General features: G+C 31.1%; 2 protein-coding genes across 7 annotated transcripts; both read left to right on the plus strand.

The window, feature by feature from the left end:
• Positions 1-56: 56 nt before the first annotated feature.
• On the plus strand, positions 57-3,943 carry LOC122633888 (conserved oligomeric Golgi complex subunit 1). 2 transcript variants are annotated; one of them, XM_043822335.1, is made up of 10 exons: positions 57-354; positions 454-621; positions 701-983; positions 1,056-1,257; positions 1,353-1,769; positions 1,844-2,750; positions 2,826-3,105; positions 3,178-3,387; positions 3,514-3,551; positions 3,702-3,817. In XM_043822335.1, exons 1-9 carry the CDS (start codon positions 212-214, stop codon positions 3,523-3,525), a joined length of 2,622 nt encoding a protein of 873 aa, XP_043678270.1. In that variant the 5' UTR covers positions 57-211; the 3' UTR covers positions 3,526-3,551; positions 3,702-3,817. The 2 variants fall into 2 exon arrangements, with proteins under 2 accessions (XP_043678270.1, XP_043678269.1); XM_043822334.1 differs by lacking the exon at positions 3,514-3,551 and having other exon boundaries at positions 62-354; positions 3,702-3,943.
• On the plus strand, positions 3,814-18,387 carry LOC122633889 (ras-related protein Rab-32). 5 transcript variants are annotated; one of them, XM_043822336.1, is made up of 6 exons: positions 9,943-10,939; positions 11,236-11,763; positions 12,199-12,833; positions 15,361-15,589; positions 15,696-16,021; positions 16,658-18,387. In XM_043822336.1, the coding sequence occupies exons 1-6, from the start codon at positions 10,513-10,515 to the stop codon at positions 16,769-16,771; spliced, it is 2,259 nt and encodes a 752-aa protein (XP_043678271.1). In that variant the 5' UTR covers positions 9,943-10,512; the 3' UTR covers positions 16,772-18,387. The 5 variants fall into 5 exon arrangements, with proteins under 5 accessions (XP_043678275.1, XP_043678274.1, XP_043678271.1 ...); XM_043822337.1 differs by having other exon boundaries at positions 9,943-10,897; XM_043822340.1 differs by lacking the exons at positions 9,943-10,939; positions 11,236-11,763; positions 12,199-12,833 and adding exons at positions 3,814-3,948; positions 4,045-4,296.
• The last annotated feature ends 45 nt before the right edge of the window (positions 18,388-18,432 follow it).

Below are 18,432 nucleotides of genomic sequence, written 5' to 3' on the forward strand. Positions count from 1 at the left end.
TGCGTCTTTTGATCAACCAATCAGAGTCGTTGATGACAATTAGACATTATTTAGGTTTTACTTCTTAATTTTAGTTAGTTTCCTTACACTGTACTGTGTTTGTCATATATTGTTGACGTGCAAAAAACGAAGTATGTGAACGTGTTTGCATATAAATTAAAAATGGTCCCTTGACAGTTTGAATTTTGAATTATTCGCAACAGAAGAAGGAATGAAAATGACGACAATAAATTATTTAGATTTAGACATTAATAAACTTTTCGAGCAGCATACAATCAAAGAAATTGAGGAAATTCAAAAGAAAATTCAGTTAGAAAGTGACCGTAAGAAGATCGAATTACGTACTCTAGTCGGGTAAATTAACTTTATTAATAATTATCTATTTTTTAACATTACTATTTCTTATTATTTTTATTTTATTAATAATCCTTTTTTTTTCTTTTCTTTTTTTAGAGAAAGATATCGTGACTTGATATTAGCTGCAGATACAATTGGAAAAATGAAGATTACCGCAGAAAGGATCAGTCTAAGAATAGCAAGAACAGAGGAGAAATTTCAAGAGCTTCAAGAAAAGTATCTTATTGGTTTTAAAACAGATTCTGTCGAGAATGAACCTGACAGGTATAAATTAATATTGATTAATATATATTATGCATAGAATCTAACTATAGTTTTTGATTTCTATATTAATGTATCATAGGAAATCCGAAGATATGGCTGCAGTGATTATTCAAATAAAAATATTAATGGACATTCCAGAATTTATTTGGTCTAATATTGAAAGCCAAAATTTATTGTATGCTACTCAATTGTTTATCTTAGCTCAACATATTAAGTATAGATTAAAATTTGAAATAGGTAATGAGGAGTTAACTTTGAAATATCCAATAGTATTTAAGCAATGGGATATTATAGGTCAATTTAAAAATATTATATTAAGAGAATGTGATACAATATTGCGATCATGGAATGTATCAACCGAGGTAAATAGATAATTTTATATCTGTTTTGAAAAATATTAAAAGTGAAGCATGAATTGGTATTTTGTATTTCAGAGTGCAGCAAACTGCTTAGCATCACTTATACTACTAAATAAAACTCCATACAAGGATTTATTAGAGAAATTAATATTTACAAGATGTCGTGCTGTTGAATCTATAATCAAGGATGAGAATGATTATAATGTTAAGACAAAGATAAAACTCTGTATAGAAATGCTAATTCATACTATCACATTAATTTATGCTTGCTTTATAAGTACGTATATAGTTTTGTTTATTAATATTTTAATTTTTTAAACTGTTGTCATTTCATTGAGAAGAAAGTTCTTTACAAGAATTTTTTCATTTCAGCTGCTGGAGATAAACAAGAAGGTTTAGTTTCGCAGTATATTGCTCTGATAAAGGATGAGAAAGTATATTCGTTACTTTCAAAGATCGATGTCAACAAAGATTTGATACAGAAATATTTGTCATCTGTTATAACGAATGAGAAACCGTTTTTACAAGAAGGAGATGATAAGTTTTCTATATTAGATCTACAAGAATGTGTTAAAGCATGGCTGAATTGGCTTCAAGAATTTTGTAATACTGAAGTTGTCAAATTATTTCAATTAATAATTTCTGTGAAAGGTTTATACAGTATACGAGAAGAGGCTGTAGGAATTAATTTACCAGAAAACTGGAACATCATATGGGAGGATTTTGGTTTACCAAATATAAGTTATTGGTTAGAATTTTTTCAACCACTTTTAAGTCAAAGAGCAAAAAGTACGTATTGTTTAAGACAAAAGTCTTGTATGTCAATCATTTTATTTTACATATATTTTTATATACGTTTTTAGATATCATACACGATAAATGGTTGGAGGCCATGACAAATTTGAAAACTAATATATCCGAAATATTAAACAAAGTAACCAGAGAAAGATGTGAATTTCCTGAACACGATTTACGATGGTTTGTTTGGAAGGATTCTCCAAGCGATATACCACAGAAACTAACACACAATATTGGATTAGATAGCAAAAGATCCTTATTAATGAAAACTAAAGGATATTCCCCTAATGTGGTACAACTTTGCGAAGATTTTGACAATAGTTTATACGAATTACTTTCAGATTTAGAACAGTACTTATATGATACTGTATGTAATTTAAATATCAAAGATAATTTATTATCTAAAAATATATCCGTGATACCTAATACTTTTTCCGATCGAGCTGAGATTCAAGATCATTTGCAAAATGTTAGTACCACTATGATAGAAGATTTTACACGATACGTTAAGGATACTTATATCAATAATAATACCAATCATAATCAACAAGAAATAAATACGATAGTATTAGCGAGGCTTCTTATGGCGTTTACTTCGTTATCTCCTAATTTAAATAAATGTTTTAATTTATCCAAAGCAACTGGATTGTCTATAACAAATACGAAATGGCAAACAATAGTCGATACTCTTAAAGAAGAAAGTATTTCTATATGGTCTGTTTGGGCCAACAAATACAGAAGTAAATTGTCTGATCATAAAGAAAAATATATGTCAAAAGAATTATTTGATGGATTAAAAATAAAGTCAGTTTTATCGGATTGGGAAAAGGTAATGATTGAAGAAGAATCTGGAGAGGGTAAAACATTGAAGACTGAAATATTAGTGCCGTATCAACCATCAATAATGCTACAGAAATTTTTAATGGCAGTGATCAAGGATTTAAATAAAATAATACCACACACAATTCCAAAGTAATTATTAAAAATATATATATAAAAAAAAGGAGTTTTATATGTATATATTAATATTTATATATGCATTTACAGAAAAGTACTTCACGAGATCATCGAAGCAATAGTATCAGAATTATTCAATTACTATCAAGATACATCCAACATTGTAGATCTTAAACAAAAACAAGCATTGCAAATAGTATTTGATATTAAATATTGTACGTTATTAATGGTACCACGTGAAAACAAACACTTAAACGAAATGTCATCCAAAGCTACAGACAGTACACTTTCTAAAATAGATCCATTTGATTATAATGTTATCAATCCATTCATTCACACAAATGTAAAAAAAAGTGTTTTGAGATCTTTGGTAATTATTTGAACATTTAAAAATTTAATTACATGTAAAACATTTTATAAAAAAAATATTTTCGTCTTGCAGCTTTTGCTTGGAAATTTAATACCTCATTTGGAACAACTTCATTCGGTTCTCGGAGGACGTAGTGAATACAATACTGGAGAAGGAAATAAATTAGATTCTCCAGCATTGCTTGCACTATGTACAGGTGCACCGTGGTTCCCTCCTCTTGCCATAACAGTACCAATGAGAAATTTATCTTTAGTAACAACAACAATACAAGATAAAACTCAGGTAAAAAGAAGTTATAATTTCATGTTTATTATTTATTAGAATCCATCATGTGTGTATTTTATTATTATGTATATATCCTATATATTATTTTATGTGGTTAGTTTATATATATCTATATATTCTCAGATCAACCCTTGATATAAGTACGTCTTTTAATAAATACGGTAAGAGAAGAGACGTGATGCATGATTTGATCATAATGTTTTTATAACTATTTTATTATTAATACAATATTAACATAATGACCTTGATATATATATATATATGTGTGTGTATAAACATTTTGTTTAATATCTTAATATTTTTAACATTAGCGCAAGAAAGTACCATCGTCAAAGGATAATACAAAAACCGAATCCGCTGGATCTACGATAAAATCAGGAGCAGCAGCATTTTTTGGAGCAATGGGTTCGGATTGGTTCAGTGCTAGTTAAATAATAAAAAAATGAATTTTATATATGTATATATGTGTATATATATATATGTATATATATATATATATAAATATATACAAATCCTTTTGTAAAAGAAGATGACGATTGTGATAAAAGAGACATAAAAGTATATATATATTAATATTATTTATCAATTATATACTCCATATTTCTTTGTTTTCTTTTTTGTAAATATTTATAAATTCGTTCGAATTTTCAATAGATTTGCGTCTATGGTAGTTATCGAAAAGATCGCCAGAGGGCGCCAACGTACCTATAGAGTAGTACACATACGAAGATGTCGCTGTAGTTGTTGATTGTAGCCGACATTTGTGAATATGGCCGAATGGGTCCATCCGTGGTTATATCGGTCGTGAGACGCGCTCGTTCTTATTCAAAGAAAAATCAACACAGCGAGTCCGTTCAGCTTAAAGAATATCGACGCAACAACAAAGAGTCTCGGCATCATCAAATGGTGAGTTTTTAATTATTAAACCTTTCTTATATATTTTGTTTTTATGTTTTTTTCCAACTCGTCAATACTACACGTCTCTGTGTTCGACACTCGTAAACCTTTGCGAATTCGGCAGACGCGATGTTTTTGAAAGCTATTTGAAACAAATAAGAAGTACAACGACGCAAATACGATGACGAAGAAAAACAATAATGAATTTTTTAAGATTATTTACACTTGTCTCTTATTAATCTCAATCTAATCTTTCAACGCTGCACTTGAGTTCTATTTCGAAATTCGCGCCTCTCATTCAATTCTTATATGCAGTCGGTGCGTGCTTGCATGCGTGTGACTTACGTATATGCGTTCCTCTATTTCTCTCTCTCTCTCTCTCTTTTCTTTCTCTCTCTCTATATATATGGACAGCTATATACATAGGTTAAACTTCATGTTTGAAGATTAGATTATTGAAACGTCTCTTTACAAACGAAGAATTATTACTGATAACGTAAGTACAACGATCGTTTAGTCCCGTAATAAAATACCGAGTAATACCAAGTAAATTGCGAGACAACGAAAATGAAAAAAATTGATCTACGATTCTTCATATATGTGTATATAAAATATATTGTATATATAAATAGCTACTGTTTTCTCTTGGACAAATGCCAATGTTATACATATCTTCTTATACTGCATTATCAAACAAGTTTTATCAATTCGAAATAACAAATCAAAAAAACGTCATCTCTTCTTATCTTTCTTTCTTACAAACGAGAAACGATACGACGTTATAGATAATCTACGTGAAAAGACGTCTGCTTTATCTAATCGGATCAGAGATTTGATTGATAAACTTGTCGGTGAGAATGATGACGAAGACACACCAATTTAAGATGTGAGGTGTATGCATACACACACACATCAAATACATCGTAATGTAAATAAATGATGAAATAAGTAAATTTCAAATGAATCAGAAAGGAATATTTCGTGACGGTAGGGAAGTGCTTACAATAGAGTTCATGATCTACATTTAACGTAATTGAATTTAAGATGCGAGAGTTTTATGTAGTTTTAGGTTTTTATTTGTGTTGTTAAATTTGTAAATTAAAAATATACACATGATATTTTTATGGATTTTTTTTTTTTTTTTCTTTCGATAACAAAATTGTTAGTTACGTCGATGGTGGCGCTGCAATCGAAAAAAATGGGGGTCATATAGTTTGTAGAAATTAATTATTTATATTTATGACGTTGTTACTATTAAGGAGAATGTATTAATGGAGTGGGAGATAGAGGTGTAAGAAAAAAAGCAGATGTGGACGAAAATAAAAGACTTAGTTTTTAATCCAATGCTAATCCGATCAAATATACGTAGATACTTAATAGACGTCAGCGACTTACAAAAGCGAATGAATCTTTTTTGTTTTGTTTTTTTTTCTTCTTTTTGGTTGTTTCGTGTAATTAGCGTAGAATAATTTAATAACTTTGGAAAAGTTCAAAAGTTCAAGAGTTCAAGAGTTTTCGTCCCGAAGCACGCGGCTCTTATATCAAGAAAAATGTATGTATATAATAATCTTAATTTACTTTATAGTATGATATATATATATATATATATATATATATATATATATGTTGCGTGCGCGTGAACGTGTGTGTATAGATATATATAGATATAGATATAGATATAGATAGATAGATTCGCATAAACATATTTTTCTTTCTTGTCTTCATTTATCTCAATATTCGGAAAGAGATTCTAACCTCTCTCTCCCTTTTTTTCTTTACTCTCGCAATAATGATTTGATACATCGTATATTAAATGATGTAATAATGTCGTCAGAATCACACGTAATTATTATCATATATTTCGTATTTGATGGATGGAACAATATATGTACTATATTCGATGAATTTTAAAGAAAAAGATGAAAGATTAGCTCTTTTTCTGGCTTATCATTCGCTCAGATTATTGGCGCCAAAGGTTGATATCGATAGAAATAGAAAAAAAGCGGTTCTTTTTTACCGCTTATTTTTTCTCTTTTCTCTACAATAATGATATTTTTATCGTGTAATTATAAAAAAAAAAGGAGATCGAAAGAGAGAGAGACAGCAATCAGATGTGATCGTTCAATGGATCGTTAATTTTGGTGAACCGCACAAGGTCAGTTTCAAATTCTTCAAATATAAATCGATATCGAGAATCTTCTTTTAATTTTGAATTAAACATTTTTTTAGATATATTTTTATATGAATATTCGATCTAATTTTACCGACACCCACATACATACACACGTATATACATGTTTATATATGGTTGTATGATAGTAAATTGCATTAGTAAGGAAGAAGATGAGTTAAAAAGTTTCCTATAGAGTCTTTCCGCATGAAATATTAAGAACTATTTTTGTTATAATTCTTCTACCTAAACATATTTTATTATTATTATTAAAATTATCGATATAGCGCGTAACACTATTTGTCTATTTTAACCAACTCGGTCCTTTTTTATATTCTCGAACTTTTTTAATGATTAATTCGAGACTGTTACTAAATAACGTAACGATAGATATGATTAATCGTTATATTATTAAAAAACTATCGGCTCTCTTGATAAGTATTGAACGATAGTCATCCTCTTCTTATCTCCTCCTAGCCTTTCATCTTTTTTCATTGAACGCATAGAAAAATATATCTCTATGTGTGTATATATATATGTGTATGAGAAAGAGAGAGAGAGGGAGATAGATAGAGATAGGGAAGTGGTCCACGCAATGAGTACTTAGGAAACTGCGTGTTCTCTCTCCCTCCCTCTCTCATGTAAATTGAACGTCGTGCGTGCGACGAGATATTATATTCTTTTTTTTATTATTATTATTTTTTATTTTTTAATATTTTTTTGACTCTCATTAAAGACATGATAACGAATGGGACCGATAACGTCCAGCGAACTCGGACTAATATATTCTGCGACTTTGTACTCAGCGAACACACGATCTTTCTCGTTACGACGTGACTCTTTAATATTTTCTTGCTTTTTCTTTTCTCTTTTCTTTTGTATCTTTTTGGTAAGGAACAGTAGGCACGTACATACAAAAAAAAAGAACAAAATTCTTTAAAAGTCAGTAATTCTTAATTAATTAATTAAGTAATTAGAAGAGAAAAGAGAAAGTGATATTAGTGATATTATCGTAGTGATACATGCATATATATTTTGTTCGTTATTATTATGGAAGTGGATATAATTGATTGTAGTGAATTAAATCGATCGAAGTTCGTCATCGAACGTTGATCTTTATTTTTTTTCTTTTGTTTTTCGATCAAAAGAAAAATCAAATTAGCAGTTTACGTGTAATAAGTGCGATGAGGTGCGATTTTATCGATAGATCATATCGAAATAATCGATTACGTGGAGGAAATCGAGAATTACGATTGTAAGATTAAGTATTCTTTAGAAAAAAAGAAAGGGATAGAAAGAGAGAGAGAGAGATGTTGGACCGAAATGTTGTGTTAGTATTACGTACGAGACAAGAAAGAACAGAAAGACGATTGAAACATAAAAAGGAAGCGAATCCACCCCCCATGGAACCTCCCCCACAATTGTTGAATAATAATCATCTTTATCTTGATCTTAATATGAAACTTGGTTGTGGCAATAAATTGCATCAGGATAATTTTAAAACGATAAAGAAGGTAATTAAAAAAGAAATTTGTTACCTAAGTGATTCACATATAAAGTGTTACATAATATTTTCTTTTCTTTTTTATACAAAATTTTTCTATCGAAACAATTTTTTTTTAATTATTATTATTATACTAAAATAGTTTTATGAATAATATTGTAATTAAAAAAAAGAAGATGGAATTACTATAGGTACATTTTTTATGTGGACCACTCTTGTAAATATTTCTCTTTTTTTTTTTCTTGCTTTTTAAAAAATAAAATCATTATAGATAAATTATTATCAATAAGATAGAATAATTAATATGTTCTATATTATCTAATTTCTGTTGCAATCAGACAAGTTATAAAATCGACAAGTTTATGAATTCGAAAAAATTGAGTGAGTAAATGATACCTATTTAATATCATTGATATAGAAAATGCGATTACGAATATTTTTACGTCGCAATGCTTACGTGGTTATCAAAGAGAGCCGTCCAATTAATTATTCATTCCGTAAGTGAATTAATTATTAGTGTTAGTTCGCGTTTGTTTGAGAATTAAAATAAAAAAAAAAATGAAAAGAAAAAAGACACAAGGTGAGTAAGTTAATAAATGTTTTCGAATGATCCATCGAGTAGAATACGATCGATCATTGTTGTATATAGAACGTGTATAAAATAAAAAATTGTATTCATTTTTGAACAAGCATTTTTTTTATTGCAGTATTATTCATAATTTTTATTACATTTTATCTTATTGTATACATCTTATTTATGAATTATCAGTATACATGAATATATACGATTCTATAATAATGATATGAATTTAGTTATTATTTTTGAAAATGATAGTAATCCATTTTATATATATATATATAAATCGCCAGCAAAACTAGTATCTTATATAAGTATCAAGCAAACATAAGTAGAACCTGACCTCGTGATTATGGTACATATCGTCTGTTCTCCGTTTACGTGGGTGGTTGACCGCGTGCAATTATTATAAAAAATCCTCTTACTATTAGAACGAATATAATAATTAACATACTTAACATTTAGAAAAACAAAAGAGAAAGAAACACGAGAATAATAAATCTACTCAGAAGTTCTTTGGAAGTGCATACGAAGTTTCAAGATGGCTGTCGATGGTCATCATGGTCATCATATTGATCATATCGATAAATAAGAAAGCAAATGATAAAATAAACGACCGGTGGCGTTAAAATGTTGACATTAAACCAACTTGTGTTGCAATTGAGTAATTACATAGTCAGCTATGTGATTACTATTTACATAAGTCTATCCTATTGAAAGAAAGAAAAAGAGAGAGAGAGAGGTAGAAATAGATAGGTAGATAGATAAATAGATAGATAGATAGGATATACTGCAGGCATTGGGGTGATTACATAACGAATTTGTGGCTTGTTCTCGATCCGTCTGTTCGAATAATTGTAACTTATGCGATATATGATGCATTGACAAAAAGACTTCAACTCCAGTGTGTCAGTATTATCATTCATAGTGTAGGTCATGTAAAAGGTGTATGGACATAAGATTGAAGTGTAAGTAAAATCAAGATGATATATTGTGTGTGTATATATATAAAATCAAGACGATGTATATATATATATCATTTTGATACATAAATATATATATATATATATTGTGTGTCTTGTATTTATAAAGGTATCAACATAACAGATCATGTTGTTGGTATATTAGTGTTGACACTGGTTCTGGTTCCTCTGGCTGAGGTTGTCTCGCGTATCTATAGTAAAGGATATGTAATACTTTATGAAGAAAAGGAAGAGAGAGAGAGAGAGAGAAAAAGAGAAAGAAAGAGGTAGAGGGAGATGTTTCCCCCACTTTACCTACCTTCGAGATTTTTATATCAACATTTAGTGTATCCCAGAACACCGTAGGCTTTACAGTGTTCTTGCGAGCTTGAACACATTTCAAGCATTTTTTATCGATCATTTTGTTCAGTTATATTTTTTTGTACATTTTCATTTTTTATTTTTTACTTTTTATTATTACTTTTGAATAATAGTGATCGTTCAGTGATCGACCATCGAATAGATGGTAAATTAGGCTTCTCCAATTCGATATTTCATTGAAGTTCTATTACGAAGGTTGTGTTCACCGAGAGTAAGTATGAAGAAAGGAGAAGGGAAAGGGTAATGAAATAAAAAAAAAAAATAATACTAATAAAAAGAAAGGAAAGGAGGGGGGTCAGCAGAGACAGACGACGTGTCGGATTATCCGTTGGTGGCCGATCGAAACCGAGAAAGCGAGCTGTTCTAAGGTTTCCTCGGATAGCACGGTGAAGCCAAGTCGTGGAGTCCGAGTTGTAACGGGAGCGAGACTGATAGAAAGAGAAAGAAATAGAAATATAGAAAGGAAAGGAAAGTAAAAAGAAAAATAAGAAGAAGAAGAATAAGAAGAGGAAGAAGAGAGAAAGATTACATACAACATATTCATATATATACATATATCCCCCTTTTTTCTTTCCTCTTCCTCAGAGGTTCAAACAAAGTATTTTAAGTGTCTCGGCGTCACGTGTCTATCATGGATCATGGTAATGGAAGTGGAAACGAGGCTGGCAGTTCACCAGACACCGTACTAGCTCGTTCTTCATCAGACGAGGATAGACGAAGAAATCCTGAAAGTACTTCCGGTGAATACGTCACTGTTGCCGATAGTAGCTCAAGTTTGGATACTTTAGCTGGCCAACCGTGTACGACATCGACTACTGTCAGTACGGTTACTAAAAGTAGTAATACTTTATCAAACGAGGAAAAAAAGAAAGGTGGTGGTGGTGGAGGAGGAGGAGGAGGGGGAGGTGGAGGTGGAGGAAGATTTGGTATATTGAAGAATAGCTTTAGGAAGGATGGTGCTGGATTGTTTAAGATGAAGAAGAAGACCAGTCGTGGGATGGAAGGAACCGGTGATGGTACGACTATCGAGCTTGATCCTGATTCTAAAGACGATAAAGGTTAAGAGAAACCTGTAATATTTTTTATCTAATTTTATTTTTCGATACGACCAAATATTGTTTTTTATGATTAATATATAATAATAAAAACTTGGCTATTAGACGAATAATTGTGATCGAATCGTAAGGCGATTCTTTAGAGTTTAAATTTAATTTTACGAAAATTAAATTAAATTGTACAAAAATTGAGGATGATGAGACGGTGGTGATGGTGGTGGTGGTGATGGTAGTCGGAGGAGGGAAAGGGAAGGGAGGGAAAAAATAGTTTGATCGGCAATCGTCTCTTTCGTCTTCAGACTCAACTCGCAAGAAGGTACTACGTAGTCGACAACAACAGGAAGAAACGGAGGATGATCAAAGGACTGCATCGACTACTGTTACACCTGGTAACAGTCCTGGTGCGACGTTGAAGAAGAAAAAGTCACATTCTTTAGTACGGAGATTAAGTTTCAATAAATTTCGATTGTCAACGGATCAATCGCAACAACGATCCCAACAACAAATCGAAGCGAGAAGGACACCTGACGGTGGTGACAGCAGCCAATCTCAAAGCCAATCCTCTCAAGACTCGCCCAGTCACTCGGACAGCCCCAAGAAATTTACTAGGAAGGGATCAGACGTTGAAAAAAGTGTCTTCAGGGGTATACGGCATCGTTCTAAAGCCGACTCTGAACTAGTAGGGGAGAGGGAAGGAGGAGAGAAGAAGGGAGAAACGAAGAAACCGGAGATGCTGATCGCGAAACCGGTGAGCACTGTCACTGTAGTACAACGCAGGTCTCCGTCGTTGACCATCAGGAGTGTTCCTAAGAGTTCTCAGCAACACGGTGAGCGTAATATGGTGACACCTTTGGGGAGGGGGATTGAAATTTATTTTTTAACCCTTGCCCATTATTATTGGCTCAGTATTTTCAAACGTTTGGTCAATATTTTAAATATATGATCAGTATTATAAGAAAGTATATCGATAATGCAACTCTGATACTCAATTATTTATATCGATTAAAACATTCATGTATATGTCTACTGATCATTTATTTTACAAAATACATACCGTGAATTAGTAAAATACTGATCAAATAAATATAGAAGTGATTAATTTTTTAATCAAATCTCAGAAGAAGAAACAATCCTTGTTTATCAGCTGACACATTCAATAGGCAACTAGTTTTTCTTTTCTTTTTCCCCGTTTCTTTTCTTTTTTTCTCTCCTTCCTCTCTCTCTCTTTCTCTCTCTCTCTCTTCTATTCTCGAAATATACAGAATCACCGGATCAACTGAGTACAGAGCAAGAAAGGAAATCCGAAATCTATTGTACATCTACTTTACCCTACGCAATATCAAAATGGCCGGATCAACGAAAGGAATCAACATCGTCGGAGGTGCCGAGGCCAAAGAGATTATCGACAAAAGCCGAGTCTGATGACGGTGGTACTAATACGAGGAAAACTTCGCCTGTAGAATTACGTAGAAAATTGTCGTTGTTGGAAGAGAAACGTGCGATATTTCAACGTAGATTATTCGAGAGTACGAGAGACATTAGTGATTCTGGTGAAACGGTAATAGCCGTTACATTAGACGAAGATCGTGGTAAGAAGCACGAGGCAGAGAAATCCCATGATTTCGATTTGGACGACGAAAGGGAAGAGAGCACAAATACGTCGAAGAAAAAAGCAAGACACATCAGCGTAAGAAAGTTCGATACTTTTTCGACGTTCGAAGGTACTTTTGACGAGGATACTGGATTGGGTTATTTAGCTGGGATCGAAGAGGATTATACCGAGAGTTACGATAGGCAGGACGACGAATACGCCAAGTTACAATCAGCCATGGCACCTATGTTGGCAGCTGCCAATGATAATATTGAAAAAGCGAGATCTATCAGCCAGGAAAGTGCGGTGAGAGAAATATCGATAAAAACGAATCGCTCTAGCTTTAGACCCCATCCTTTCTCTCTCTTTCTCTTTCTTTCTTTCTCTCTCCCCCTCTCTCTATCTCTCTCTTATCCCCACCAAGGATGGGAGCAGGGTGGGCGGAGGGAGATATGTATGTACGTAATAATCAATTACCAGGTATAAATCATTTTTCTTCGACTGCTGCTCAAGTAAAACAAGTGATACGAGTCAATATTCACTGAGACGACACATATATATACACTCGCACACACTGCTTATCATGAGATGTAGTGATTTTTTTTTACTTTTTCTTTTTCTTGTTTCTTTTTTTTTCTCTCCCAATTAATTTCGTAACGATATGTAACCTTGAAAAGTTAATAGTCGATGGTCAAGGGGGTGGTAGGGAGGGGAAAGGGAAGGGGTGGGGTGAAAAGATATATAGTGGGGGATTACATAATCACTGGTTCTCCTTTCTTGTCAAGTTGACTTTTTTCTTTTTTTTTTTTCTTCATTTTTTTTTTTTTAACTATGCACTCTTACGTAAAATTCTTGTTGTTAATTTATTAATCGTATAAATCTTGACGTCATCGTCTATTATTTTATATATTTTCGATTAGGATTGATTTAATAAGTTTCTCGCAATGGTTATTGTTAGCTAGCACCATATAGTCGTACTTGATGTCTCAGGTAATTTTATGATATCGAGGAGATCGATATAGACATCCTATCTTGTGGTCTCTAGTTTGCGGATACCCTCGATCCATTTTCCTTGATCCCTCCTTCCCACCCCTCTAACCTCCTTTCTTCTAGCAGGCTCTCGAGTTACGCGGCTTTGCGTGCTCTATCTTGTCTCTCTCTCTCTTTCTTTCTTTTCTTCCCTCCCTCCTCTCTCTCATAGTGACTCTTGTTGTCTTGTCTGCTTGTATTATTGTTTGTAGCCATTTGTTTATGTCATAATATATTCAATCTTAAGCGAGCCCAATGATAATGAAATTGACCTAATTTTCTTTTTTTTTTCTTTCTTGTTTGTTCGCTTGTTTTTCCTTCTTTCGTTCCTTTTTTTTTTATATATATATATATATCAACTGATTAACTCAATCATGTTAAAATTTTTATTTTAGGCCAATTGTAATAATTACTAGCTCAGTAGTTATTAGAGTTAAGTAAGTCTTCTTGCCACTAGACCAAATTATTTTTGTAATAATTTGTAATGATAAATTTAATTATTTATTCTTTTTTAGTCTTTTGAAAAAAAAAAATTTTTTTTTGTAATGATTAATACATTCAATCGTGTTAAATTATCTGTTTCTTTATTCATGTCACTTTAATAATTATTGGCGCATGAATAATATTATTTAATAATCATAAAAGTAGCCAAATCTTTGTTCTTTTTTCTTTTTCTTTTTTTTCTTTTTTATTTTTTTTTTTAAGCTTAATTCAATTACATTAACGTTTTATTCGGTCTAGTCAAATTTCAAGAACTATTGGAATATCTACATATGTATATACATATATACATTAAACGATGTACTTATTGTTTGAGAATGCTATCAGGTCGAAAGAGTTATTGTTATTATTCTTGAATCCCTTGTTTATCAACGTCTTCTTGATATATATATATACATAAGTTTATATATATATATATGTATAAAATTTATATATACATAAAGTACAACACATTGATGAAACACATTGAAACTCGGACGATCGTAGAAGTCATTTAGATTGCGACTTTCGTGTCAGCAACAGTGTACCAGCGACAGTTTCACTTGAGAAAACTTGTTAAAAATAGTAATAATAATAATAATAATAAAAATAATATTAATAAATAGTAAATAGATAATAATAATAATAATAATAATACGAAAAAATTGATTTGTGAGATTTCTCTTGACGTGTGAAAAATATGGAGGTGGAATTGAAGATCTGGCATAGACCGGAAGTGTTCAATCTTTCCAAGTGGAAACTGCAATCGAAACATTGGAAATGGTTCAAGGTTCATTTATTCAGAAGATCTATATATCTTTGACAATGAACATTAAGAAAAATCCCCTTCTCCCGCCTCGCATCCATAATCATTTCAATTTTAGCTTCGTTTCAATATTTAAAAAGAAGAAAAATGCAAGTAAAAGAAAAAAGATAATAATCCCATTAATTTGTTTATTGTATCTGATGAGGGAAAATTATTAATACATTTGAAATGTCGGGGGCGGAGGGTCATGTCGATAAAATGAATTTTTCGAGTAGGTACCAAACGATAATTTCAATAACGAAGTCGTCCAATGATCTTTACCCTATCGTACCAATGAGAAATATTCAAAGCTACAATGTTCTTACTTTTATTTTTTTTTCTTCTTTCTTTTTATCTGTCTCATTTGCTTTTTCTTTATTTTTTTTTCTTTTTTTTTTTTCTTTCTTTTTGTTTCAACTACGATAAGATATAAAGAGAGACGTGACGTAGAAGAAATGTTCGGAGTACAATGATCAGTTCAATTAATAAATTAATATCGTTTATATTCAATGTTTCCAGTCGTCACAGAACAATGCTCCAAATATTGGAGTTGGAGAGAAGAGGGAGCATTTGTACAAGATATTGGTAATCGGTGAATTGGGAGCCGGAAAGACATCGATCATCAAACGATACGTACACCAATTCTTTTCTCAACATTATCGTGCAACGATAGGCGTTGATTTTGCATTGAAAGTTCTTAATTGGGATCCCCATACCATCATCAGACTTCAATTGTGGGACATAGCAGGTAAATTCGATGAATAAAACGAATGAATAATCATATGAAATTATTATTTTATCTGTGCGATCAAATACGAAATATTTGTTTTCAATGATAACACTAATCCATTTAGGTCAAGAAAGATTTGGAAATATGACAAGGGTATATTACAAGGAAGCAGTAGGTGCTTTCATAGTGTTCGACGTTACGAGAAGCGCTACTTTGGATGCTGTGGTCAAATGGAAACAAGATCTCGATTCTAAGGTACAACTTCCGGATGGTTCACCGATACCTTGTGTACTTTTAGCGAATAAATGTGACCAACAGAAGGAAGGTTTGGTTAATACGCCAAATAAAATGGACGAATATTGTAAAGAAAAGAATTTTGTTGGCTGGTTTGAGACATCAGCTAAGGAAAATATTAATATTGAGGAGGCTGCAAGATTTCTTGTAAATAAGGTAAATATTATAAGAAACGGGATATTATTATTATTATTAAAAAGAAAAAAAATGAAGAAAAAAAGAAAAAAACAATTTTATCGATTAACGAGTATTTTAGTTACGTGATCGTCATCATGCGTATAGGACACGTATGAACGTGCTGCTAGGTTTAATTTATATAAGTGTTGCGTAAAGTTCTTCGTATATAAAGAACGACCAAAGAGATTTGTATTTGATATAGATATCCGTATATATTTCCCTAATTTATTATTCCAACAAATTATATACATTCGCATTGATTATGATGTCGTTGTATAATAGGGATCGTTAGTTAGCTTAATCAATGACGTTACGATAATAACGTGCGCATTTAACAATAAGTGACGCCCTTATGGGACGTTGTTACGTGATTAGTAGCTATTTAATACGTTTGACAAGTGTATAATTTTCTTCAAGTATTTTATCTCAAACGTTTTAATTGAAGATTATTGAACGTTTTTATAAATCATTGATGATATCTCAAAAGAGAAAATGGTAAGTGTTAGAAAGGATTAAAGTTTTTTCTTTTTTGTTTTCTTTCTTTCTTTCTTTTTTTTTTTTTTTGATATCTATATATGTATCTAAATATCTACATACGTATCAATTTTATTTTAGATACTTCAAAACGATCAGATCATGAGAGGTAATGATTCGCAAGATCAAAACGACGGTGAGAGATTTGCGTTGAATCAATCACCTGTCAGTTCAAAAAAATCTTGTTCTTGCTGACGATTTAGAAACTGGTCGAGAATCGAAGTCCAGATCGGTTCTAATTATTCTTTCATCGTCTTCGTCATCGTTTTCGTCGTTGATCATAATCTACTTCGACTCAGTGCACTCCATCTTAGAAGAAAAAGAAAAAAACAAAATCAACAAACGGATGAAATAGATAAAAATAAGAAAGATAGAACCTCCCTGTTCAGTATCGTTTTATTATCAAGTTATTGTGACTTTTAATTATGGCTTCTTCTCTCGCAAACGAGAAATAACATTCCAACAAATATTTCTAAAATTTATGTATATATAATATATAACTAACAATCATTACTAAACTATCTAATCGATTTTTTTAATACAGCTTTATTGAAAGACAATGTAGACAAATGGAAAGGCTGGATTATGGTTTAGGAAGGGAGGGACGGTGGGTGGGAAAGGAATAGGGGCGTTGTTATTTTATTCCAGTCTTTTTTCATGTATTCACAATATAATAATGCGTATGAATAGTTTATGAAAAAAAAAAAGGAAGAACTATTCACATTATATTTTATTTTACCTATTTCAAAATACTTAATCGTTAAAAATCTTCTTCATCTCTCTCTATATAGATTTGTATTTAATCGATAGACTGAATGAGCGCAGCAACACATTTTTTTTATTCTAAAATCAATCTGTAAAGAGAAGAGAGACTCTAACATCACATTCCATTATTTCTATATATAGTAATGATAAGATCTAATCAGACTAAAATAGTGATTGATAAATGACTAGAATCTGGAGTAGCTCTCGGAGACAGCTTAATAATAATCGCTAAAGCATTGAAATTGTTATTCTTAAGATAATTCTCTATCTCAAAAAAGCAAAAAAGAAAGAGATATTGTTAAGAAATGTAATGTCGATAATTGTAAAGATTTAGATATTAAATGATATGATCATTCTATGATTAGATGAAACAATATATATATATATATATATATATATATATATATACATATACATATATATATATTCTTTTTCAATTGTTATATCATGCCAAGTGCCAGCGGCGAAGTGTCATTTAATAATGCACAAAAAATAACAGATTACAGAAAAACAAATATATATCTATTCGCCCATTATTCTAATCTAATTCCATTTTAATAACATTGGCATCTAGCGTTTGGCCTCTCAAATTCTAATTCTAATTCCAGTGCCTTTCAATCGCTTATAACAGTTGAATTATGACTGTTGTAACGTACAAACGAAGAAATGCGCTTCGTCCTGGACTGTGTGTGTGTAAAATCAATAATTAATTAATTATTTCAGAAGTTTATAATACATTTGAAAGAAAATCCTTTGGCAAACTTTCGGAGCTGTATTCTTTCGTAGGATTTTTTTTGTAGATGAAGTAGATTTCTCTTTTATCTTTCTAATATATATATATATTAATATTATTATATTGTTGTTGTTGTTGTTATTATTATTATTATTATTATTATTATTATTATTATTATACTGTAGTATTGTAAATAATGCGTATTTTACACGTTATGAACACTTTTTACCGAATCGAATGACTAATCTTTCTTCATAATCGTTTGCACTTTTATACTTAACGAGCAAGCAAGCAAGCCTATTTAAAAAAAAGAAAACAGAAAAATAAACAAAAAAATGAACACATACGTAATATACAT

This window comes from Vespula pensylvanica, chromosome 13 (assembly GCF_014466175.1).
Source record: "Vespula pensylvanica isolate Volc-1 chromosome 13, ASM1446617v1, whole genome shotgun sequence".
NCBI lineage: Eukaryota > Metazoa > Arthropoda > Insecta > Hymenoptera > Vespidae > Vespula > Vespula pensylvanica.